Here is a 23,960-nt window from a genome sequence, read left to right on the forward strand (position 1 = left end):
GAGTGATGGACCAGCCGGGGGGCGGGGCCAGCGGGGTCCCCGCCCATCCTCCATCACGTGGCAAGGAGGCGCCCGCCCTGCCGAGCCTCGCTTCCGGGTCACGTGAAGGACGGAGCGGCGCCGCTCGGTCACGTGAGGCACCAGGGGCGCGGTCCCCGCTCACGTGTCCCGGAAGTCCCGCCCTGTTTCCGGCCGTCTCCCGGAAGGAAGCCGCCGTCCGCGGGCGCCCGGCTCAGTCTGTCTGCTCGCGCCATGGCGTCAAGGTTACTGCGTGTGCGCGGCGCGCTGCGGGCCCTGCGCCGCCCCCCGCCCGGGCCGCTCCGCCCGCCCGGCCCCGCCCGCGGCCTGGCGGCTGGAGGTGGGTGCGCGCCGCGCCGCGCCGGGGCCTCGCTGCGGGTGACCCGGGGGCTGCCGGGGTCAGAGCGGGCGGGATCCCGCCGCGCGGCCTGGGCCGCCGAGCCCCGCCCCCGCCCCCGCCTGGCCTCGGCCCGGGCTCCGCGGCCCGGCGGCGGGAGGGTCGCAGGGGCGGGGCTGAGCCCGGGGCTCGAGAGAAACTCGATCGGCGAATCACTGGAGGCCGGGAGGGGGGGGGCCCCGGGCCGGGAGGGGGCAGTGACGATCTCTACCCCACTCCCTTGGGTCGGATGCTCCGTTTGGCTCCTGACTGTGAGGCCGTTGCCGGGTGTCGAGGGCGGGGCTCCTGGTGCCCGGGCGGGTCCGCCCAGCCCCGTGTCCTGTCTGCCGGCAGCGGCCGGGGCCCGGCGCTTCACAGGGAACGAACAGGGCAACTTCCGCCCCCAGCTTCTGGCCCTCAGAGGGTTAGGGACACCCATAGGTGGGCCTGTCCTCCATGAACTTATCCAACTTTTCCTTTAACCCAGTGATACTTTTGGCCTTCACAACAATATCCCCAGGCAAGGCGTTCCACGGGTTGGCTGTGCATTGGGTGAAGAAATACTTCCTGTTTGTATTAAATCTGCTGCCTCTTAATTTAACTGGGGCTTTGTACGCCCTACAGTCTACGTTGGTAGAAGTTCTGTTGCTAATTTACACCGACCTGCGTGCCCGGTGGGTGTGGACAGCGCTGTGTTGGCAGGAGAGCTTCTCCAACTGGCACAGCTGCTGCTGCTGCTCACGGGGGCTGGAGTAACTAAGTCAATGGGAGCCCGTCATCTTGGCGTGTCTGCACTAGGACAGTGGCATACTGCATCAAGGCAGCGCTGCTGCTGCAAGCTCTCTAGTGTAGCCATAGCCTGGGTGACACCTGGTTCTTGTACTACATGAAGGGGGAAATGACATTTCCCTAGTCACTTTCTCCTCACCAGTCAGGATTTTATAGACCTCTGTCATATCCCCCGCTCAGTCCACTCTTCTCCAAGTCCCAGTCATCTTAATCTCTCCTCATACAGAAGCTGTTCCATACCCCTAATTTTTGTTGCCATTCTCTGTACCTTTTTCAATTCCAGTGTATCTTTTTTTTTTTTAGATGGGGCGAGTCATTACACATGTTGAATCTATTTCCCCATGTTAAGCATCTCACACCTTCTTGTCAACTGTCTAAATGGACCATCTTGATTATCACTGCAAGTTTTTTCTCAATTAGCCTCTTATTCCACCTTTTCATGTTCTCTGTGTGTGTGTATATATGTGTGTGTGTGTATATATATGTGTGTATTCTTACTATATGTTCCATTCTATGCATCCGATGAAGTGAGCTGTAGCTCATGAAAGCTTATGCTCAAATAAATTTGTTTGTGTCTAAGGTGCCACAAGTACTCCTGTTCTTTTTGCAGTATTCAGAGTGGGAGTACCATGGGTTTATATAGTGGTGCTATATTTTGTCATCTTATCTATTCCTGCTTACTGGAATAACATTTTTCAGAGTAGCATGTTTTCCACTGAATGCATCCGATGAAGTGAGCTGTAGCTCACGAAAGCTTCTGCTCAAATAAATTTGTTAGTCTCTAAGGTGCCACAAGTCCTCCTTTTCTTTTTGGAATAACATTGTTAGCTTTTTTTTTTTTGACTACTGCTGCTGCGCATTGAGTGAATGTTTTCAGAGAACTATCCACAGTGACTCCAAGATCTTTCTTTTTCTTGGTAACAGCTAATTTAGATTCCATCATGTTGCTTGTATAGTTGAGATTGTTTTCCAATGTGCGTTACTTTGCATTTATCAACATTGAATTTCATCTGCCATTTTGTTGCCCAGTCACCCAGTTTGGTGAGATCCCTTTGTAGCCCTTAGTGAAATCCAGAGCTGATTGCTATCTTGAGTAGCTTTGTATCATCTGCAAATTTTGCCACCTCACTGTTTACCCCTTTTTCCAAATCATTTAATTGTTAAGCTGAACTCTGGGAGATGCTATTTACCTCTCTCCATTGTGACAAATGACCATTTATTCCTACCCTTTGTTTCCTGTTTTTTAATCAGTTACTGATCCAAGAAAGGCCCTTCCATCTTATTCCATGACAGCTTACTTTGCTTGAGAGCCTTTGGTGAGAGGGACCTTGTCAAAGGCTTTCTGAAAATCCAAGTACACTATATACATTAGATCATCATTGTCCATATTTGTTTGATCCCTCCATAAAGAATTCTAATAGATCGGTGACACATGATTTCCCTTTACAAAAGCCATGTTGACTCTTCCCCAACATACTGTGTTCATCTGTCGGATCATTCTGTTCTTTACTATAGTTTGAACCCATTAGCCTGGTACTGAAGTCAGGCTTACTGGCCTGTAATTGCCAGGATCGCCTCTGGAGCCCCTCTTAAAAATTGGTGTCACATTAGCTACACTCGAGTCATCTGATACAGAAGCTGATAGGTTACATACCACAGTTAGTAGTTCTGCAATTTCATGTTTGTGTTCTTCAGAACTCGTGGTGAATACCTGCTGATGACTTATTACTGTTTAATTAATCAAATTGTTCCACAACCCCTTCTACTGACACCTCGATCTGGGACAGTTCCTCAGATTTGTCACCTAAAAAGAATGGCTCAGATGTGGGAATCTCCATGACATCCTCTGCTGTGAAGACCAATGCAAAGAATTTATTAAGTTTCTCAGCAACAGGCTTGTCTTCCTTGAGGGCTCCTTTAGTATCTCAATTGTACAGTGGCCCCAGTGATTGTTTGACAGGCTTTTTTATGTCTCTTGCTAGTTGCTCTTCATATTCTTTTCTTGGCTTGACAAATTATACTGTTACATGTGACTTGCCAGAGTTTGTTCCTGTTTTCCTCAGGATTTGATTTTCAGTTTTTAATGGATGCCTTTTTGTCTCTGCCTCTCTGACTTTGCTGTTTAGCCATGGTGGCATTTTTCTGGTTCTCAATTTTTTTTTTTTTAATTTGGTCTTTACCTTTAGTTTGCGCCTCTGTCATGGTGTTTTTAAATAGTTTCCCTGCAGCTTGCAGACATTTCACTTTTCTGATTGTTCCTTCTAATTTCCATTTACTAGCTTCCTTATTTTTGTGGTGTTCCCCTGTTGGAAGTTAAATGCTATTGTAGTGGGTTTCTTTGGTGTTTTCTACTCACAAGGGTTTTAAATTTAAGTAAATAATGGTTGCTATTACGAACCATTTCAGCAATATTGAACTCTTGTGACACTTAGGACTAATTCAAGAATTGCCTCTCCTCTTATGGGCTCTGGGACTAGCAGTCCTGCCTGTCCAGCTGGCCCTGCGTGTGGAACCAGAAGCATTTCAGAGACTGTTACCATGGAGGTCCTGGACTTCAATCTCTTACCTAGCAGCCTACATTTGGCCTCCAGGACCATAAGAGCGGCCATACTGGATCAGACCAAAGGTGCATCTAGCCCAGTATCCTGTCGGCCGACAGTGGCCAATGCCAGGTGCCCCAGAGGGAATGAACAGAACAGGGAATCATCAAGTGATCCATCCCCTGTCACCCATTCCCAGCTTCTGGCAAACAGAGGCTAGAGACCCCATCCTGGCTAATAGCCATTGATGGACCTGTCCTCCATGAACTCATCTCGTTCTTTTTTGAACCCTGTTATAGTCTTGGCCTTCTCAATATCCTCTGGCAAAGAGTTCCACAGGTTGACTGGGCGTTGTGTGAAGAAATATTTCCTTTTGTTTGTTTTAAATCTGCTGCCTATTAATGTCATTTGGTGACCCCTAGTTCTTGTGTTATGAGAAGGAGTAAATAACACTTCCTTATTTACTTTCTCCACACCAGTCATGATTTTATAGACCTCTGTCGTATATCCCCCCTTAGTTGTCTCTTTTCCAAGCTGAAAAGTCTGTCTTATTAATCTCTTGTGTGGAAGCTGTTCCATACCCCTAATTATTTTGTTGCCCTTTTCTGAACCTTTTCCAATTCCAATATATCTTTTTGGGATGGGGCGACCACATCTGCACACAGTATTCCAGATGTGGACGTACCATGGATTTATATAGAGGGAATATATTTTCTGTCTTTATCTATCCCTTTTGTGATGATTCCAAACATTGTTTGCTTTTTTGACTGCCGCTGCACAGAGTGGATGTTTTCAGAGAACTATCCACAATGACTCCAAGAACTTTCTTGAGCAGTAATAGCTAATTTAGACCCCATTATTGTATATGTATAGTTGGGTTGATGTTTTCCAATGTGTATTACTTTGCATTTTATCAACACTGAATTTCATCTGCCATTTTGTTGCCCAGTCACCCAGTTTTGTGAGATACATTTGTAGCTCTTTGCAGTCTGCTTGGGACTTAACTGTCTTGAGTAGACCCCTCTACCTTCTCCTATGTCACTGGTACCTACATGTACCACAACCACCATCTACTCCCCAGTATGACACAAGAGCCTGTCTGGATGCCTTGAGAGATCAGCAACCTTTGCACCTGGCAGACAAGTCACCCTGCGATTCCCCCGGTCATCACAACCCAGCTAGATTTCTAATGATCAAATCCCTTGTTGCTATTACCTGTCTCTTGTAATGTAGGCTAATGTAGGCTAATGTAGTGCCCATCTTTAAAAAAGGGAAGAAGGAGGATCCTGGGAACTACAGGCCGGTCAGCCTCACCTCAGTCCCTGGAAAAATCATGGAGCAGGTCCTCAAAGAATCAATCCTGAAGCACTTAGAGGAGAGGAAAGTGATCAGGAACAGTCAGCATGGATTCACCAAGGGAAGGTCATGCCTGACTAATCTAATCGCCTTTTATGATGAGATTACTGGTTCTGTGGATGAAGGGAAAGCAGTGGATGTATTGTTTCTTGACTTTAGCAAAGCTTTTGACACGGTCTCCCACAGCATTCTTGTCAGCAAGTTAAGGAAGTATGGGCTGGATGAATGCACTATAAGGTGGGTAGAAAGCTGGCTAGATTGTCGGGCTCAACGGGTAGTGATCAATGGCTCCATGTCTAGTTGGCAGCCGGTGTCAAGTGGAGTGCCCCAGGGGTCGGTCCTGGGGCCCGTTTTGTTCAATATCTTCATAAATGATCTGGAGGATGGTGTGGATTGCACTCTCAGCAAATTTGCGGATGATACTAAACTGGGAGGAGTGGTAGATACGCTGGAGGGGAGGGATAGGATACAGAAGGACCTAGACAAATTGGAAGATTGGGCCAAAAGAAATCTAATGAGGTTCAATAAGGATAAGTGCAGGGTCCTGCACTTAGGATGGAAGAATCCAATGCACCGCTACAGACTAGGGACCGAATGGCTCAGCAGCAGTTCTGCGGAAAAGGACCTAGGGGTGACAGTGGACGAGAAGCTGGATATGAGTCAGCAGTGTGCCCTTGTTGCCAAGAAGGCCAATGGCATTTTGGGATGTATAAGTAGGGGCATAGCGAGCAGATCGAGGGACGTGATCGTTCCCCTCTATTCGACACTGGTGAGGCCTCATCTGGAGTACTGTGTCCAGTTTTGGGCCCCACACTACAAGAAGGATGTGGATAAATTGGAAAGAGTACAGCGAAGGGCAACAAAAATGATTAGGGGTCTAGAGCACATGACTTATGAGGAGAGGCTGAGGGAGCTGGGATTGTTTAGTCTGCAGAAGAGAAGAATGAGGGGGGATTTGATAGCTGCTTTCAACTACCTGAAAGGGGGTTTCAAAGAGGATGGCTCTAGACTGTTCTCAATGGTAGCAGATGACAGAACGAGGAGTAATGGTCTCAAGTTGCAATGGGGGAGGTTTAGATTGGATATTAGGAAAAACTTTTTCACTAAGAGGGTGGTGAAACACTGGAATGCGTTACCTAGGGAGGTGGTAGAATCTCCTTCCTTAGAGGTTTTTAAGGTCAGGCTTGACAAAGCCCTGGCTAGGATGATTTAACTGGGACTTGGTCCTGCTTTGAGCAGGGGGTTGGACTAGATGACCTTCTGGGGTCCCTTCCAACCCTGATATTCTATGATTCTATGATTCTTCCGAATAACGGGGGGTCTCCTGAGTGCGAGAGGAGACAGTGACGCACCTGGAAGGAAGGTCCCAGTTATGGGATGGTTTCCCTCTGTTCCTGCCTGATGGTCTCCTGCCCTGGGAAAACGCCTCCCAAGCAGCACAGAGGTGTGCAAGGAGAACTGCTTGTGGGGTGGGAGGGATCCTGCCCATGACAAGAGGATCATCATGCTCTGCTGTTGTCTTTATCCCCGATGCCAGGTATCCCCAGCGACGAAGAGCAAGCAACAGGGCTGGAGAGGAAAGTCATGCAGGCCATGGAAAAGGGACAGGTGAGCAGAGCTACCCTGAAATGGGTCTCCTAATCCCAGTATCTTCCCCACTGATATGCCATAGTCAGCCTCTTCTCTAACCCAGCTTCCTTCATTCACTGTTACCAAGCCGGTGAACCACTGCACCATCTTCTTCCTCCCCCCATGGTGCTCCTTACCTCCAGGCAGGGGGGCGGGCGGCCAGTCTCAACCTGCCTGTCGCACAGTAAATCACTGACAGCGTTCAGTGGAGTTTGGGGGTGCAGGGTTGGGGTTAGGCCATGGGGGGATCCTGGTTTTAGAATGACACAAGCTGAGCTAAGCAGGAGCTCCACTGCCACCCATGTCCCTGGGGTAGCGCCGCTCGGTGCTGTGTGGCATGGGACCAGCTTCCTGAGTTGGGCTGGCGGTGCCTCTCCTGGGCATGGGAGCAGAGCCAGGGCACGGTGCTGGGGGATGTGGGCTGGTGGCCCAGTCAAAGCTCTGGGGCAGAAGCAGGTGCAACAGCAAACCACCTCCCTCACTCCCTGGCTGATGGTCCTGCACTCCCTGCAGGATCCCTACAACATCCTCCAACCAAAGCGCTATGCTGGGACCAAGGAGGATCCCAACCTAGTCCCCTCCATCTCCAGCAAGAGGATCGTGGGCTGCATCTGTGAGTGACGCGTCATGCAAGGCAGGGGGGACAGAGGCTCTGGGCTGATCAATGAACTACCTTCTTCAGGGCACCCCATGTGGCGGGAGAGCCTGGCACTGCCGATGCTGCAGGGGAAGTGGGGAGCTGGCTGCTGGGCTCAGACAAGGCTTTGCTCTGGTTTCCAGGGCCAATGGCTGGGCCTCTGGGCAGGCTGGCCCCAGAGCTGTGGGAGCTGGGCCAGCTGGAGTTGGTGTTTCCTGGCCTGAGGGGAGGGAGTAAAAGCCAGGATGCCTGGGTCCTGTTCCTGACACCTGAGCATGGCGGCCTGGCTCTGGGCCTGGTGCAGTGTGCCAGGAGGGCATGCTGCACTGCTGTAGGGGAGCCCATCTCCCTGATTAGCATCTGCTGTCAGCCCCATCTGGCCTGCTGATAGCCCTGCAATCCACCCAGTGACCTCAGACTGTCTAACCCCCTTCTCCCTGCCCAGGTGAAGAGGACAACAGCTGTGTGATCTGGTTCTGGCTGCACAAGGGGGAGCCCCAGCGCTGCCCCTCCTGTGGTGCCCATTACAAGCTGGTCCCCCACCATCTGCCACACTGAGAGGGTGCCCTGACCCCCGCGGGACCCTCCTGTCTCTGCTCTGTGGGACCTCAGGCCGAGCTGCCTGCTGCTTTACAATGTTGTGTTGTTTCTTGGAGCCAATAAAGAGTTGGTGTGTTAAAGGTGTTGCCTCTACCCATGTCTGGCCTGCTTCCTTAGCCCCAGTGCAATGTCAGCCTGCTGCTATGCTGGGCACCGGTTGGAGGGGCCCCGCTGGCACTACTCTCCAGCAACCTCCCTCTCACCTGCAGTGGGGCATCTCCTGTGCTGGCCTCAGTGGGGTGCTCCCCCCAGCTGCATTCACTCATGGCCCTGCCAGAGGGTAAAGTGAGGCTCTTGCCATGTGCCCTGGGTGGTGTCACTCAGCAGGGCAAAGGGCCAGCTCTGCGCAGGTAGAGCAAGGGCTACAGCACAGCTGGCCCCAGCTGGAGAGAATTGTAGGGGAGATGCCAGGCAGCCAATCCCTGCCAGGGTGAGTGGAGCTGTCCCAGGCCCTGCAGAAGGAGCTAGGTGGTTTCCTGGGCCAAGGGCAGGAAGTAGGCTCAGGCATGTGCCCAGGGCCTAGTGTTCACAAAGCCCCATGCCAGAGTTTGCACCCAACCCACTACACCTCTTTCTGCTCCCTGGAGATGGGCTCCCAGAGGCAGGGACCTTGGCCTCAGTGGATGGTTGAGAGAGGAGGCCCCAGCCCTGCTTTGGCCTGACACCTTGTGTGCAGCCTCCAGCAGAGCCCCTGCTCTAAGAGCAGCCCCTGGCCATGCTAGCTGTGCCCCTGCCCCCTGGGCACAGCCTTCTGTCTGAGACACAGCCACTGTGCCCAGCCCCCTGCAGCAGTGGGGAGGGGGAGGTGTGGTTGAGGGGAGTACAGCTGTGCCCTTCTTCAGCCCCCCATGGTTCTCCTTTGCCTTGAGCAGGGCTAGGTGTAGCTACCCTCTGGGCCCAGCACCGCTGCAGCATGGCTGCAGCCTGCGTAGACAGGCCTGGAAGCTAGCTCATGTCCTCCCTGCACTGGGTGGGGGGAGCAGCCCCTTGCTGAGCTCTGTGTGGCCCAGCTGGTGGGTGGGGCAAGGAGCAGGCAAGGCAGTGAACTACACAGGGCAGTGCCTGGGTCTGGTGACTGTGGGGATGGGAGGGGCCCAGCAGCAGCAGTGCAGAGGGAGGTGGCCATGGGAACTGTGCTGGGGTATTACAGGCCATGTGCCTCCTGCTGCAGGGCTAGTGGGGCACAGGGCAGCAGGGGGCTGAGTCCTGAGCACACAAAGCCCCCATGCCACCTTGTGCACCTGAGTTTTGGCTTGTTGAGTGAGAGGAACCCTGGGTGTCTCCCTCAGCTGCTCCCTACAGCATAGCTGGGGGGGATGGGGAGGGCAGGGCAATGCAGCCCTTCCACACCTGGGGGGATTGTACCCCCCCAGCCAGGTGCATTCCTATCCCCTTTGGCTTTTTTGTGGGTACAGAGCAGGCTCAGGCAGCCCATGCTGCAGGGCTGGTAAAACGGGAGCCAGCAGCTCCTGCCTCCCTCCACAGGGCCCAGCAATGGGGAGCACTGCAGGAGGGCAGGGCCCAGCAGTGCTGTCACCAGGCCTCTGGGTTTTGGCCCAGGCAGCTGGGGGGAGGGTGCTGGCTGGGGCTGGGACTGCTCTGGGTGGGGGGGTCCTAGGGCCTGTGTGAGGCTGGTTCCATGGGCAGCAGCTCTGCCCCCCCAGGCAGCTCTGCCCATGACATGCTGCTAGCTCTACCAGGTGCAGCCAGGACCTTTAGGGTCAGTGGAGTGCAGGGGGTGGGGCAGGGAATACAGCTGCTGCCCCCACCCAGCAGAGCACAGAACCTAGGCCCATGCAAGCAGCAGCCCCTCACCACAGAGCCATGGGGGGAGCCCCCCACTTAGCAGCAGCTGCTTGGACCCCAACCCACCCAGAGCTTGGCTCAGCAACGCATGAGGAGGTTGCCCTCTTGTGGCAACTTTGACACTCCCCCTGGATGCACAATGGGGACATTTTGTGCACCTTTCTCTCCCCCCCCACCCCAGTCAGTCAGGCATAGCAATTCCCCCTTCCCCCCTCTGCTGCTCAGCACAGCCCTGCTGGGGGCAGCAGGAGAGGGGCACGCAGCCCCCACCAGTAGTTTTACCTGCAGTTAAGGCCCTGGCCAGCATGCAGGCAAGCTGGGTGCAAGGCTCTGCTCTGGGCCGGGCACAGCTGGGCCCCAGAACCACAAGCCCCCAGGGCTACTCCTTGAGCCTGTGAACAAGGCCCATCTCCAGCCAAACCAGCTCCTCTTACTTCCCCCACTGAGCTCGGGGGGGGGGGCACTCTAGGACAGACACACAGGGCACGAGGGGTTAATTTATAATTATTACTATAATGAATTTACAAAAAAAAATACAGGCAACTGTGTTCAGTTTTGTACATTGCAGCCGGGCATGGGTAGGGGCCTCCAGGGCACCGGCAGCCCCACAGCAGGGTGGTAACAGGAGAAGCCGGGAGCCAGACACAGGCCGCTAGCCCTGGCAAGAGAGCTGAGCTCTGCCCAGCCAGGCGCCCCACAGCCCTTCGCCTCGCTCTGGGGCAGGTGATTGAGGTGCTGCCCTTTAAAAAAAGTTCCAGGGTTCACCCCTTTCTAATCCAGGGTTGCCACTGCCCTGCCCCAGGGCTCCAGAGACCCCCCTCCAGGCACAGGGTAAGGGGCCATGGCTACCAGAGGCTGTGGTGTGGCTAATGCAGGGGGCTAGTATAGTACCACAAGGCAGCTACTCTCCAGGCTTTGATCACACGGCTCTAGTAAGCTAGGGGCTGTGACTCCAAGGCTGCGCCCAGGGCTGGCAACCACAGCCCTGCCTGGGCCAGAGCGAGCTAGACCCCAGCTTGCCTCCACAGCGAGAGGGAATCTGCCCCAGAGCAGGAGCTGCGCCAGACTGGGGGAGGGGCCTAGGGAGCAAGGGCAGAGCCAGCTGCTCAGGTGCCCCCATTGGAAGGAGCTTGGCCCCAGCACGGCCCTGAAGGGGGGGAGCCGAGCCCACCCATCCTCATGCCATCAGGGCTTTGCTCCAGGCCTCTGGGGGTGGCTCCCACCCCTCCTGAGCAGCAGGGGCTGAGGGTGGCCAGTGGGCGCTGGATCCATGTGCCCCAGGCGGGCTCTCCTAGGGCTAGAACTAGGAGCCCCACCTACCCTCAGATGCCCCCAGATGCCCTTGCTGGGCTTCCAACGATCACTAAAGAGTCTAGGGCAGGCTAGGGCACCCTGGCCCCTCGGGCTGGGGCACTGCGCAAGGAGGGGCGGGTGGAGGCTGCGCCCATCACACGAAGCCCCCCGGCCACAGGGGCTCTGAAGGCACCAAGGGGTTGAGGGCTGAGGCTGCCGGCATCCCCACAGGTGCAGGGCGTGGCCAGGGCAGCAGGGATCAAGGCCAGGCCTGGGGGCCGTGTGCGCACAGACGAGCGGCTCGGAGGGGTCCAGCTGATGGGGGGAGCGAGGGGGCCGACGAGGCCCCGGGGGAGGGACTGGTGCTAGCAGCCCTGGATTGGAAAGGGGTAACGGGAGGACACGCCCTGGCCGAGCTCCCCCACCCACCAGCTGCCCGCTGGCCCCGCACCCTAGAACGTCTTGCGGTGGATGGCCCGCGCCCCGTCCTCCTCATACTCCTTCTTGGACACCCACATCTTCTTGAAGGTGTCCAGCGAGGCCAGGATGGAGCCACTGCAGGGGAGAGCCAGAGTCACCAGGGGCTGGAGGCACATCCCCCCCCAGCCTTGCGGGGATCAGGCCCAACCAGCCCCCAACCCGCAGAGGTCAGAGAGGCTTGCCCCCCCGGACAGAGCAAGTCTGCCCTGGGCCCAGCATGGCTCCCTCTCGCAGTCAGGGCTTCTGGTCCCTGGGCCATGCAGAGGGCACCCACGCCAGGGGCCCCTCCCGCAGTGGATCTACAGGCACTGGGAAGCCAGGCCAGGCTGGAGAAGTCTCCCCTTCCCCCAGCGGGCAGGGCGGGTCCCAGAGCAGGGGGCCAGGCCCTGGGGCGGCCACTCACCCTATCCACGTGGAGTACAGTCGCTCCTGCGGGGCAGAGATCTGGAAGGAAGGAGAGGGTCAGCCCAGAGCCCAGCCTGTAACAGCCTCGCACCCCCCCCCGGAATGGGGCTCAGCCCTGCTGTGCACACCCCCCCCATCACACAGCCCTACTAGGGCACCCCATCCTTGGACCCACCCTGATCACGGGGGGATTCCCTGGAGCCCCAGGCAGCCTCGAAACCCCCTCCCTCCCCCCAGATCCGGGGGGCAGCACCTCGGGACTGATCCAAGCATGGCCCAGGAGGCTGAAGTGGCTCGGGGACACGCAGGGAGCCAGGAGAGCAGCAATGAGCTGTGCCCAGGGGTCAGGAGGGTGCCAGACTGTGGAGCGGGCAGGGGGTTGGACCCAGGGCAGTTTGCGCCACTCACACCATAGATTTGTGTCCCGGGAGAAGCAGCGGTGCCAGGGTAATCACAGCAGGAGGGGATGGGTGTGGGGGAGGGGATCCCAGGGGAAAGGGGTGCTGGGGGGGGCCCCTGGGCGTTGCCAATCCTCACCTTAATTTTGACATCCTTTGGGGCAAGTTTTTTCACCTCGCTGAGCAGCCGGTCCCCAAACCCTGAAGGGGGAACACGGGTGTTAACCCAGCCGCCTCAGAGAGAGCCCCCAACCTGCCCCCACCCCACAGGGGTCCCCATGCAGCAGCTGGAAAGCCAGGTGCTAGGGCGCCACCCTATGGCCCTGGGGGAGCGGCATGGCAGCCCCTGGCTTCAAGTACCAACCTGGCCTCCCCGGGGACGAGGAACCAGGCAGCTGCGGGGGGGGGGGGGGGGAGAGAAAGAGAAGGGAGCTTGTGAGTGTTACACCCCCTGCTGCCTCCCAAAGGGAATTACCCCGTTCTCGGCCTTGCCCCAGAGCTACACAGCTGGGCCCCAGGGGTGAGGCTCCCGGAACACAGGCTGGGTTGGGGGCAGGAGTGGGCTCCCCACCCCCAGGAGCTGAGCTGTGTGTCCGCCTGGAAGGGAGGCTGAGCGCTCTGCTCAGCAATCAGCACTAGGCCGCGCTGCCCAGCAGAGGCTGCCCCGAGGAGCCAGCTGGCCCACCAGCTTTCCATGCCGATTGCCCAGCACTTGATGAGAGCCCAGCTCCAAACCGGCCAGTGCCACCCCGGTGTGCAGAGACCCCAGGCGGGGTAAGGGGCCTTGACAGATTCCACCCAGGAGCGCTAGGCACTAGGGGAGGAGGGGTGCGGCTGGACCATTGTGTGGCCAGTCGCAGGCACTAGCTCAGGGAGTCCCAGGCTGAGGTGAGAGCACCCTCTAGTGGGCTGAGCTGGGTCCTGACCTGGGGGAGCACATGACTCAGTTTCCCCCTCTGGATGCTGAGGGGTTCCCTGCCTCCCCTAGGGACTGAGGGATCATCACTGTTGGGAAAGGCAGGGAGTGTTGGGGCCCTCCCACCATGCTATCTGAGCTCAGGGGGAAGCAGGGGGGACACTTCCTGGGGGGCCCTGATGACATCCTGCCTCCATGGGGCAGAGCTTGTGAGGTCATCAGAGACTCCACCATCCTGGCTGCGCTGTCCCTAGCCAAAGGGTCAGGAGAGTTGGAGCCAATCACTGCTGGACGCTCTGAGAGGCCCCCACCCCCATCAAAATCCCTCAGGGGGGCAGAGGATCCACAGCGCCTCTCCCTAATCCCGAAGCAGGGGCCTCGCCCCAACACCCTCCAATCGCAGCAGGGGCAGCGGGGGAGATTCACGGCCAGTGGCAGAGGGTCAGCCTGAGGGTCAGGAAGGAATTGCCCCCCTGCCTTGGAGGACCGAGAAGGTCAGGGGACCCCTGCCACTGATGGCCAAGGCGCCAGGCTGACCAGGCCATGGGCCGTGACCAGCCCCCGGGCTGTCTGGCCAGGGGAGGGAGAGCCTGGCTTGGCCCCACGCAGAGGGGGCGGGGCGCCGAGGCCGTACCTTTGAAGAGCGTGGAGCCGCCGGACAGCACGATGTTGGCGAAGAGCGTCCGCCGCAGATCCAGGTCGGATTTCTGGATGGCAAAGGCCAGGACCTCATGGATTCCTTCACTCTCGTCCCCCACCAGGTCCGGCTGGAAGAGCAGCTCAGGGGCTCGGAAGCGGGCCGGGCCCACCTGCCAGAGAGCAATGTTAGCCCCGCGTCGCAGGGTAATGGGGCCCCGCTCTCTGGGGTTGAGGGGACGTGGCTGCAACTCTGGGCTCTCACCGGCTCCTACATCTCTGCCTTGGCTGCCCCAGGATCCATGGAGCCAGCGCCCAGGGAGAAGCTCTGCTCCCTGAGACACAGAGCACCGTGTGCCTGGGACACCGTGCTGCCTAGCCCCAGCTGCCGAGCCAGGCCCGGCTCCCCCAGGCCCCACATGCAATCCACCAAACCCAGCCCCAGGCAAGGGGAGCTCCTGGCCAGCCAGCCCCCAGAACCCCAGGGCACAGAGACACTTACCTCCAGCGTGCTCCCGTCTGGCAAGCTGTAGTGCACCTTCTCCGTCTCCAGCGCCTCGTCCTTCTGGGGGTTAATGGACAGGTAGCAGGCCCGCTGTGCCGGGGGAGAGCAGGTGAGCAGCCGGGCCAGGACTTACCCCTGCCCCCCTCCCCGCCCCAGCCATGAGGCTCAGAGCTTGAGCCGGCAGGAACCCCCGCCTCTGTGTCACGACTGGGGCACAGACGGGCAGGGTCTTGCCCCAGGACCCCCAGCAGGGCAGGTCTGAAAGCACCAGCGCTGGGCTAGCCCTCCGGCCACCCGGCAGCGCTCAGCACGGAGAGCGAGATGGAGAGCAGCACAGCCCTGGCCCAGGGGGATCCTGCAGCGAGGCCCAGCCCCAGGCAGCTCCCTGGCTCCCCCCGTACCTCCTTTATCATCTTGACCACCTCGAACTCGGCCGAGGTGTGGAAGCCGTAGCCCTCCTTGCGCAGCAGCAGACGGAGGTAGTGTGAGACGTCTCGCCCGGCCACGTCCACCCGCATGATGGAGTGCGGCATGGCGAAGCCCTCATAGATGGGCACCGCGTGTGTGACGCCATCCCCCGCGTCTAGCACCACTCCCGTCGTGCGGCCCGTGGCGTAGCTGGAGCAGAGGAGACGCCCGGAGCCCATGAGCTCGACCCCGCCGGCGCTTTGCGATCCCCAGAAAGCGCCCGGTGCGGTGGCTTACGTCAGAGCACCCCTTCCCGCCCGAGAGCGCCGAGACAGCACAGGCCCGGTGAGGCCAGGCTTCATCCCCCCTCCTAGAGGCAGCCCCCTCTGGGGAGCGACGGAGTAACTGCTGAACAGCACCCAGCAACGTGGCACTGGCAGGCCGTTCAGGAGCCCGGATTAACTGTCATGGCAGAGGGTCGGTCCCAGGACACTGGGGCGAAGGCCGATGCGGATTCTGGGCCAATCGCGAGCAATCCGGGGCTGATTCCAAACCATCCGGCAGGGCACACGCCCTGCTCCCTGCCGCCCAGTGCCCCCTATCACCAGGTCAGCACCCAGCTCTGCCCACTAGAGGGTGGGGGCTGGCACTGCCTGTGAGGGAAGGGTGTTCCCGAGGGCTCCCCAAGTGCTGCAGGGGGGCAGTGCCCGGTACTCACAGGCTGAGGACGGCCTGCATGGAGATGAAAAGCGCTGGAACGTTGAAGGTCTCGAAGAAAACCTCAGCTGCCTTCTCACGGTTCTTGCAGGGGTTTAGGGGGGCTTCCGTCAGGAGAACCGGGTGCTGGGGGGCAGGACACCCAGTTAGCAGAAACAGGGCGCCAGTGGGATGGGAGTCACCCCCCAGGCTTGGTCCACAGCCACCCCCCCGCACCTTCCCTGCTGTCCAGGGAAGCGCCTCGTGGACAGGCCTGGGTAGGGGGTGCCAGTGCTCCGGAGCTTAGGACCAGGTGCAGCTGGGGACCCACCTGGCAGAGTGAGCCCAGGTCAGCAGGGGGCTGGAACCGCTCTCCTGCAGGTTGCCAGTTCAAACCCAGCCCAGACAGGGGGCTGAATGCATCTCCCCACAGTCACTCAGTGCCTGGGTGACGCGAGCTGGGGGGGGTCTCAGCCCAGGTGTCCAAGTCGCCACCCCCCATTGCACTAGGAAGCCCTGGCCATTGATCCAGGCAGCTGGGCAAAGGATAGAGGAGGAAAGAGACTGAACTTGACGGGGGGTGGAGGGTGATCTAGGCCCCTCAAGGGCTGGGGGACAATGGCAGGGAAGCTGGGCTGGGTGCCAACTGAGCCGTGCTTGCTCCGGGGCGGGGAGTCCAGCACGAGGCTCATGCTAAGGGGATTGTCAGGGTGGATGGCCCCACGCCTCCTAGCACGCCCCTGAGATTCAGCTCAGGTCCCAGGGATAGTCCCTGCCCAGCCCCAGCCAGGACAGGTCTCATGTCTAGCCTCAGCCCAGACGCAGCTGCGCCAGCTGTGTCCACCCCAGAGACTCAGCCCTGGGCTGCCAGCAAGACACGTGATGGGGAGACAACCCCTGGGGATCTGGCCGCCCCACAGCCCGTTACCTCCTCGGAGAAGGTCTGCAGCTGGTCTTTGGAGTACACGTACTGCCAGATCCGCTCCATGTCGTTCCAGTCCCGGACGATGCCGTGCTCCATGGGGTAGCGGATGGACAGCAGGCCCCGGTGCTCCTGCCGGCAGAGGGAGCGAGCAGACCTGGGTCAAGACACACCTGGAGCGGGATGCCAAGGCAGAGAGGCCTCCCTGCCAGCACAGCGCCCCCTAGTGCCGCCCTGGCGCATCGGGACCAGCCCTGACTGAGGGGAGAGCGCCCCACTGAGCCCCCTAGTGCTGCCCTGGGGTCGGCACTGATGCTGAGCCACCACCACACTCCCGCTAAGGGACACTAGTCCTGTCCCAGTCTGGCATGGGGGGCGAGTGTCCTGGGAGGCAAACCCACCAGAGTCACACTCCAGGCCGGGCAGCACCCCCGGGTTCAGGCCGCAGGGGAAGGCAGGCTGGCCAGGGTGAGCCCAATGGGACACACTTCCTGCACAGCTCCCACAATGCACCTGGCCACTGTAGACTGCTGCATGTACTTGGGGAACTGGGAACCTTTGACCCCAGCAGCTGCCAGCTGGAGATCTGCCCCCGGCCTGTTCAACCTGCATCTGAAGCTGGGGGAGGGAGGGGGGAGCTGAGAGTCCCCAAGAGGCCGGAAGGGGCTGGGCTGCACCATTACCTCTGCTTTGGGGCCGATGAAGAGATCCCCCTCCAGCGCCCCTGCCATGACCCGGACGTGCTTTGGGCGCCCCACACTGGTGAGAGAGAGAACCAGTTAGCGGGGCTGCAGCTCACATGGCCCCCATCTAACCAGCCCCACCCACCCCAAGGGGAGGAGATGGGCCTCGCTGTTACACTGAGGGGCCAGAGAAGTCAAGGAGCCAACAGACCCCAACCCCAACTCTGGGGGGCAGATCAGCCAGGGTGGGGCAGGGAAGGGGGTGAAACAGACAAGCCCTGGCTTAGGAGGGGATGGCTGGCGTCTTGCCAGCGTCAGACACGGGGAGGAGGTGGAGACAGCAGCACAGAGCAGGATCAGCATCCCAGGGATGACACCAGCTCACAGGCACCCAAGCAGGCCTGGTCCTTGGGGCCAGCCCAGCCCTTGTGAGCCGCCCTGGCAGGCTCAGCCCTTCTGGGGGAGCTCTGATCCTGCCTGGAATGAGGGACCCCAGCAGGCCCCTGGGGCCCAGAACAAGGCCAGAGCTGTGCAGAGACTGCGACACCCCTCGGCGGCTAGTCCCCTCCATGGGAGCAGAGCCTGGCAAGGGATGTTTCCAGCATTTAGTTGCAATAGGGGAGGGGGAACGACACCTCAGGCTTGGTGCGTGAGATGTGTCAGGTTCCTGGAGGTGGGGAGGGGCTGGACAACTGCAGACAAAGCCTAACACGTCCTGCCTCTGCTCCAGCGCCACCCCCGCAGACGGCCTGGGGGGCACTGCTCCTCCCTCTCACGCCACACCCCAGTTCTGGGCACAGCCCCCCACTGGCAGGGCGTGGCCAGAAGTGGCACACACGGAGTTCTGGGCCAGGAAGCCGAGGGCAGGGCGGCAGGCGGCTCCCTTCACAGGAGGCCCAGCTCAGGACGCTGGCGGAGGCGACACACCGTAACACACCAGCTCTTTCCGACACAGCCCCGCGCTGGGTGGCAGACAGGCAAAGGCATCGGGGGAAGTGCCGAGAGCCCGACTAGGGGCACAGCCATAGCTCTGCTAACACATCGGTCCTCGGAGATCCCCACTCGGCTCTCGAGGGAGGGGCTAGGGCCTGATGCTGCTCCCACTGCCTTGCTGGAGTCTGTGGTGTGACCCCGCTGTGGATCACTCGCCTGGTGCTGGGATAATGACCAGACGCTGCCAGCAGACCCCCGTCCGGGCGGAGATACTCACTAGTTTGGGAAGCAGTATTTCGGGATCTGGTCACCAGCAAAGCCGGCCTTGACAACCCCGGAACCCTGGGGAACACACAAACAGCTGTTAATAAACCCCTTTCTGTGCACCCAGTTCAGCCAACATGGGTCCTAAGACCTGTGAACTGGGACCCCCAGGGTACGACCGGCCCAGGGGTCAGAGCGCTCGCCTGCCGCTTGGGAGCTCTGGGCCCAACTCCCAGCTCTGCCAGAGGCTCCCTGCATGTCCCTGAACAAGGCCTTTATTCTCCCTGGGTCTCCGCTGGAGAACAGCCCGGCCCCCAGGCGTGTGGGGAGGAACACATCCGAGATCTGAGGCACTCAGCTACCACACTGATAGCGCCCAGCAGCCCCTCCGCTCGTTAGAGCTGAAGCTAATGATGTTTCTCCATCCAGGCAGGCTGCTTTGGGCACTTCCCTCCTGCTCCTAGTCAGTTTAACTTCTGTGGCTCAGGGACCACAGCAGGATCCCGCAGCACCTGGGTCACCCCTTGTGACGCTTCTCGGGGCTCCCCGAGGTGCCTCACCACCCCCTGCTCCCCTGTGCCCACCAGGGGAAACCCCCCAGAGGACACCCCAAACCTTGTTCCACTGGCCCGCCCGATCTCTTGTCCCCGGGCACCCGCATGGCACAGCAAGCTGCTGCCTCCCTGGAAGCTGGGCCCCCAGCACTGGTGGGCCCTAGTCCAACCCCTCCTTTGCACGAGATTTCGCCGTGTCTCTGGGAAAACCAAACTGTGGCTAGTTAACAGAGCCTGAGCTGGAGAGTCCCAGAGAAGCTAGTGTAAGGTGCTGGAAACTACAGCTGAATTACGTGTTCTCCTTCACCGGTAACCTCCAGCCCACACCGTCCATCTACCCGAAACCCTGTGCGCCACGGCGCGGCATCAGCCGAATCCCTGCCCTGTGCCCCGGGTAGCCACACAAGAAAGGGATTCTGATGAGCTGGGTTCACATAGTAGAGCAGACCCCCAGACTGTGAGGAGGGGGAGGATAAGCCCCTGGCCGTGGGGGAGGCCCTCCTGCTGCTGTACAGCTCCTGAGGCAGCCCCAGGGACCCTCGGCAGCCCCAGTCACAGGAGTGAGTGAGTGAGTGGGGCTGTGACAGTGGGGCTGCAGCACGCTCCCTGCACTGCTGGCAATGCCTGTCCTTGCAGGCACAGGGTGCAGGGCAAGCTGTAGTCTTGGTGGGTCTCCCTTCTGCCCCACATCTTGTGCCTACAGGGATCAGGTGCCACTGGCCCTGTGGCAGCCCTGGAAGCCCCTGGCAACCCTGCTGTCATAGGAAGGGAGTGAGGGGGCCAAGCAGAGACCCCTAGCCAGGACTGGGAGGAGAAGGTAGATATGGCCCATGAGACCTGGCTCTTCAGTGGATCCAAACACTTGTTTAAAACCCATAAGTAAATGGATACTCTCGGGATCTGTCGTCCCAAGTCTGTCCCCGGGCCGAGCCGCCCGCCTTCCCCCACTCTGTCTCCAGGCCGAGCCTGGCTCATGTTGTCAGTGACCACAAGAAGAGCCCTAAGTCCTGATGGGCCTGGCAGCATTCCTTCCCCTCTGCAGTGCTAGCCACTCCAGCAATGCACTTTCCCAGCAGGCAGGTCAGTCACTATTCTCACTTCCCAAATGGAGAAACTGAGGCACTGAGAGGGGAAGCGACACACCCAAGGTCACATGGAATCAGTGGTGGAGCCAGGAGTGGACTCCTCCAAGTGCCAAGAACATAAGACGGGCCAGACTGGGTCAGACCAATGGTCCATCTAGCCCAGTATCCTGATGAGTGACCAGTGCCAGACGCTGCAGAGGGAATGACCAGAACAGGCAATCAGCAAGTGATCCATACCGTCATCCAGTCCCAGCTTCTGGCAGCCAGAAGCCTAGGAACACCCAGAGCCTGGGGTTGTATCCCTGCCCATCCTGGCTAATAGCCATTGATGGACCTATCACCCATGAATGTATCTAGTTCTTTTCTGAACCCAGTTACAACATCGTCTGGCAGGCAGTTCCACAGGTGGACTGTGCGTTGTGCGAAGAAATGCTTCCTTATGTTTGTTTTAATTTATGCCTGTTAATTTAATTGGTGACCTCTGGTTCTTGTGTTAAAGGAGTAAACAACAAAGACCATCCCTGCCCCGCTGAGGGGATCCTGCCAGTGGAGCTGGCTAAGGACAGAGGTTTTCTACAGCTGCAGCCCTGGGGCTGGCTGCACCCACCCGGCCGGGAGGAAGACAAACTCCACAGCACACTTCCTGGAAGCCAAGCCTGCGCTGAAACTCCCTTTGAATGAGGAGCTGAATGTTGTATCTCAGCAGCAGCCACTGCAAAACCACACTGTAAAAACAGCCGCCGCCTCTCTCCTGCCAACCTCCCAGGAACAGCTCCAAAATCCATCTCTGGCTCGCCAGCTTCTCTTTGCCCCATTACAAACGATTCACAGCATGAGCAAGCAAGAACTCTTCCCCAGCCACACAGGCACAGTGCAAATCCAGCTGTCTGACCCCTTCTGGGCACAGGAACACACGGAGAGCCACACTTCCAAAGCAAATCAGCCAGAGTTAGCCTGCTCTGTGTCCCTGCTGTCACATGCAAAGGAGAAACCAGGCATGTGGTATGCTACAGGCTAGGAAGTCTTCACCCCACCCAGTTGACATGGGAACGTCAGGGGACTTTGCTTGACATATACAAGTTTGCCACCCTGTCTTGTAGCACCCGGTGTTATAGACGACCTAAGGATTAGATGCTTTAGATTAAGGCTTGGCTGGCTCTAAACACCCGATGCATTGTAACCCACAGCATTTGGATCCACATAGGGAGAAGATCAAATGGCAGCTTCTCCAAAGCAGCGTGCAGCTGGGTCTCCAGAGCTGCAGATCCTGTGGCCCACAGCCTCAGAAGCGGGGACACATCAGCGGTTGCGGCTTCGAAAGCCTGGCCAGATTTCTCTAGCCAAATTCCACAACTGAAACGCGGCACAGACTCTGACCCAGTGCGGCTCTGGGGAGCCGCACACAGCAAAGAGCTGCTCACAACAGGAAAGCAAAGGTCATTCAAAAAGAGAGGATGGTTCTAAGCCAAGGAACCAGCCACACTGAAGTGAGAGAACTGGACAGAAAAGTTAGCTCAGCGTAATCAACTATTCAACCGCAAGAAGAAATGGCCCCGAGGTTTGACAGGACAGGGAGAAGGGTGTTACACTGCCCCAGAGCAAGCCCCCCGTCCCCCAGCCAGAGGCTGAATGCTTCAGGAGGCCAGGGGGAGCAGCGTGGGCGGAAAGCCCTGGCTTCCCGGCTGTGGCGGAGGGTTTTTTAGAGATCTGTGGAATGGGGTATTTTGAGAGGCAAGTGGGGGATGCGGCCTGGGGGAGGCGACGGGGCCTCCTGTGAAGTGATCCTCAGCACCGAGGCCTTGGCGAGGCTGTAGGGCAGAAGCAGCATTTTGCTCTGGGGTCTGAGCGCTGACACAGCCAGGCCTTTCCGCGCAAGGCACTGTACGCGACAGGGGGTCAGGCCATCAACGTGCTGCTGGGGCAGAGCGGAGAGTGGCAGGAGAGTCATTAACACCTGGGGCTTCAGGTGGGGCCAGTTGGGTTGCAGCCGCCTTGCACCCCCCACACTGGGGAACCCCCCGAGCCCCTCCCAGCGCAGCGCCAGGTCCCTCCCACATCCACAGTCCCTGCCCCAGAGACTCTGCAAATCCACAGCCAGCCGGGCGGGGCACGTCCGATCGGGGCAGGGCCCGGGGGGAGCGGGGGGGTGTCCAGACACACTAAGAGCCTCCCAGTCCTCCTGCATCGTGCCCCAGCGACCCCCCCAGGTCCTGCACCCCCCCCACTGCACCCCCAGCAACCCCCCCGGCCCTGCCCCCCCGCAAGCCCCCCAGGTCCTGACCCTCCCCCGCTCCACGCCAGCGACCCCCCCAGCCCTGCCCCCCGGGGCCCCCAAGTCACTCGCAAGCTCCTCAGCCCCCCGGGCCCGGGCCCGGCCCCCGCGCTGCCCCCGCCGGGCTCACGTTGTCGATGACCACGGGCTGGTTGGCGATGATGTCGTAGGACTCCATGGCGGGCGGGGCGGGGCGGGGCGGGGCCGCCGGGCGGGGGACGCGGCTCCGGGCTCGGCTCAGTCACACTCGACGCTGCGGCCCCGCAACCACCCACCCTGCGCAACCAAACCGGCCCTCGGGAGCCGCGCAAGGGGCGGGGCCCCGCGCAGCCTATCAGCGCCTCCCTTCGGCCCGAGTGACAGGCGGAAGCCGAAGGCGGCCGCGGGAGAGGCGGGGCGACAGGTTTGACAGCCGTCCAATGGGGCGCGGCGGCGGGGGCGGGCCTTCCGCGTCAAGCCTGGTTGCCCGGCGTAGGGAGGGTGACGTCATGGCTCCGCTCTTAAGGGGCCAGTGCGCTGTTCCCGCCCCTCCCCTCTGGCTTGGAGGGTGGGGAAGGGGAGAGAGCGGAGGCGTTTGCGCATGTGCGACCCACCCCCTCCTCCACCTCTTCCCCGCCTACACCCACCCCTGGGTGGCAGGAGCCGCTGTCCCGTTGCATGGTGGGGGTCAGGGTCAGGGTCCTGAGCTGGGATCCCCACAGCCTGAGCTGCTGCTGGGCTCGCGGGGTGCATGGGCGAATGGCCAGCTCCCCATGGCAGGAGGTGGGGGAAGGGCCGTGGCATGTCAGGGGCAGGGGGTCCCACTAGATGATCTTGATGGCCCCTTCTGACCCCACCCCCATCTCCACGTACATCAGGGAGCAGAGTCTGCCCTTCTGTTCTGTATTTGTACAGCCCCTGGCACGACAGGGTCCTGCTCCATGCCTGTACCCGGCCACGCCTAGGCACCACAGCGAGACAAATCAATTATAATAACTGGCTGAGCAAAGAAAGGCCCTACACCTCTTCACCGCCTGTCCCCAACAATTATGTGGTGTTCCTGTGCTCTGTTAAACGTCTGTTGTGTTCCACTCGAGAGGTGGCTGCATTTCAGTATATAGGTTGGAACACAATATAGAAATATAAGCTACTGTTCTAATACCTTCAGCCAAAGGGCAAAGACTGGAAACACCAGCCAGATCTCTGTTTATTTTCTAGGTGGGTCCATAGGTGAGGATTAATCATAGAGTGTATTTCCTGGGGCACAGACAGCAGAGAACTTTTGTGCCCTGGTCCTGGGAGGATGGGACCTCATGTGTCTCTTCTATCATTCCTCTTCTGATTCCTCATCCCAGACTTGCATGTCCTCCTTCCTGGAGCAAGAGATCACTGGATGCCCCCAGAGGCTGCACGCAGATGGCCTGGGAAGTCCATGGTAGTTTCACAGGAAGGCCTCGGACCTACAAGCTCCTCCAAGTTCTCAGGATCGGGGCCTAACCTGGGAAAGTTTTGCAAAGTGTCATGGGATAGAAACGCCAGGAATCTCTGGGAGCTCGGGATCAAGTTTCCAGCACACCTTTCTCCATCCCATAATGCCATCCAGAGCTCATAGTTTTTGCACTTTTTTTAGAAATCCCGCAAACCCGTGTGGCACGTCGCACTGTCCGCCATCTCGACAGAACACTTTGCCAGCCTCGGGAAACTCTGGGCGCTCACTTCTGGCTTTGCAGCCCCACAGGACATCCCACACCAACGGGGGCCGTGACGGTGTCTTCAGGAT

At 59.0% G+C, this 23,960-nt stretch overlaps 2 protein-coding genes across 2 annotated transcripts; one reads left to right on the top strand and one right to left on the bottom strand.

Moving 5' to 3' along the window:
• Nucleotides 1-203: 203 nt before the first annotated feature.
• Nucleotides 204-8,038, top strand: LOC119848679 (cytochrome c oxidase subunit 5B, mitochondrial). Its single transcript, XM_038384779.2, has 4 exons — nt 204-358; nt 6,617-6,687; nt 7,222-7,321; nt 7,791-8,038. The coding sequence occupies exons 1-4, from the start codon at nt 253-255 to the stop codon at nt 7,901-7,903; spliced, it is 390 nt and encodes a 129-aa protein (XP_038240707.1). The 5' UTR covers nt 204-252; the 3' UTR covers nt 7,904-8,038.
• Nucleotides 8,039-10,244: 2,206 nt separating this feature from the next.
• ACTR1B (actin related protein 1B) lies at nt 10,245-22,498 on the bottom strand. The gene is made up of 11 exons (XM_038384770.2): nt 22,332-22,498; nt 18,304-18,368; nt 17,094-17,169; nt 16,417-16,542; nt 15,511-15,635; nt 14,786-15,002; nt 14,382-14,474; nt 13,878-14,052; nt 12,467-12,528; nt 11,928-11,968; nt 10,245-11,599 (listed from the first exon to the last, which is right to left on the bottom strand). The coding sequence occupies exons 1-11, from the start codon at nt 22,377-22,379 to the stop codon at nt 11,497-11,499; spliced, it is 1,131 nt and encodes a 376-aa protein (XP_038240698.1). The 5' UTR covers nt 22,380-22,498; the 3' UTR covers nt 10,245-11,496.
• Nucleotides 22,499-23,960: the final 1,462 nt, after the last annotated feature.

Source organism: Dermochelys coriacea, chromosome 26 (assembly GCF_009764565.3).
Source record: "Dermochelys coriacea isolate rDerCor1 chromosome 26, rDerCor1.pri.v4, whole genome shotgun sequence".
Lineage (NCBI taxonomy): Eukaryota > Metazoa > Chordata > Testudines > Dermochelyidae > Dermochelys > Dermochelys coriacea.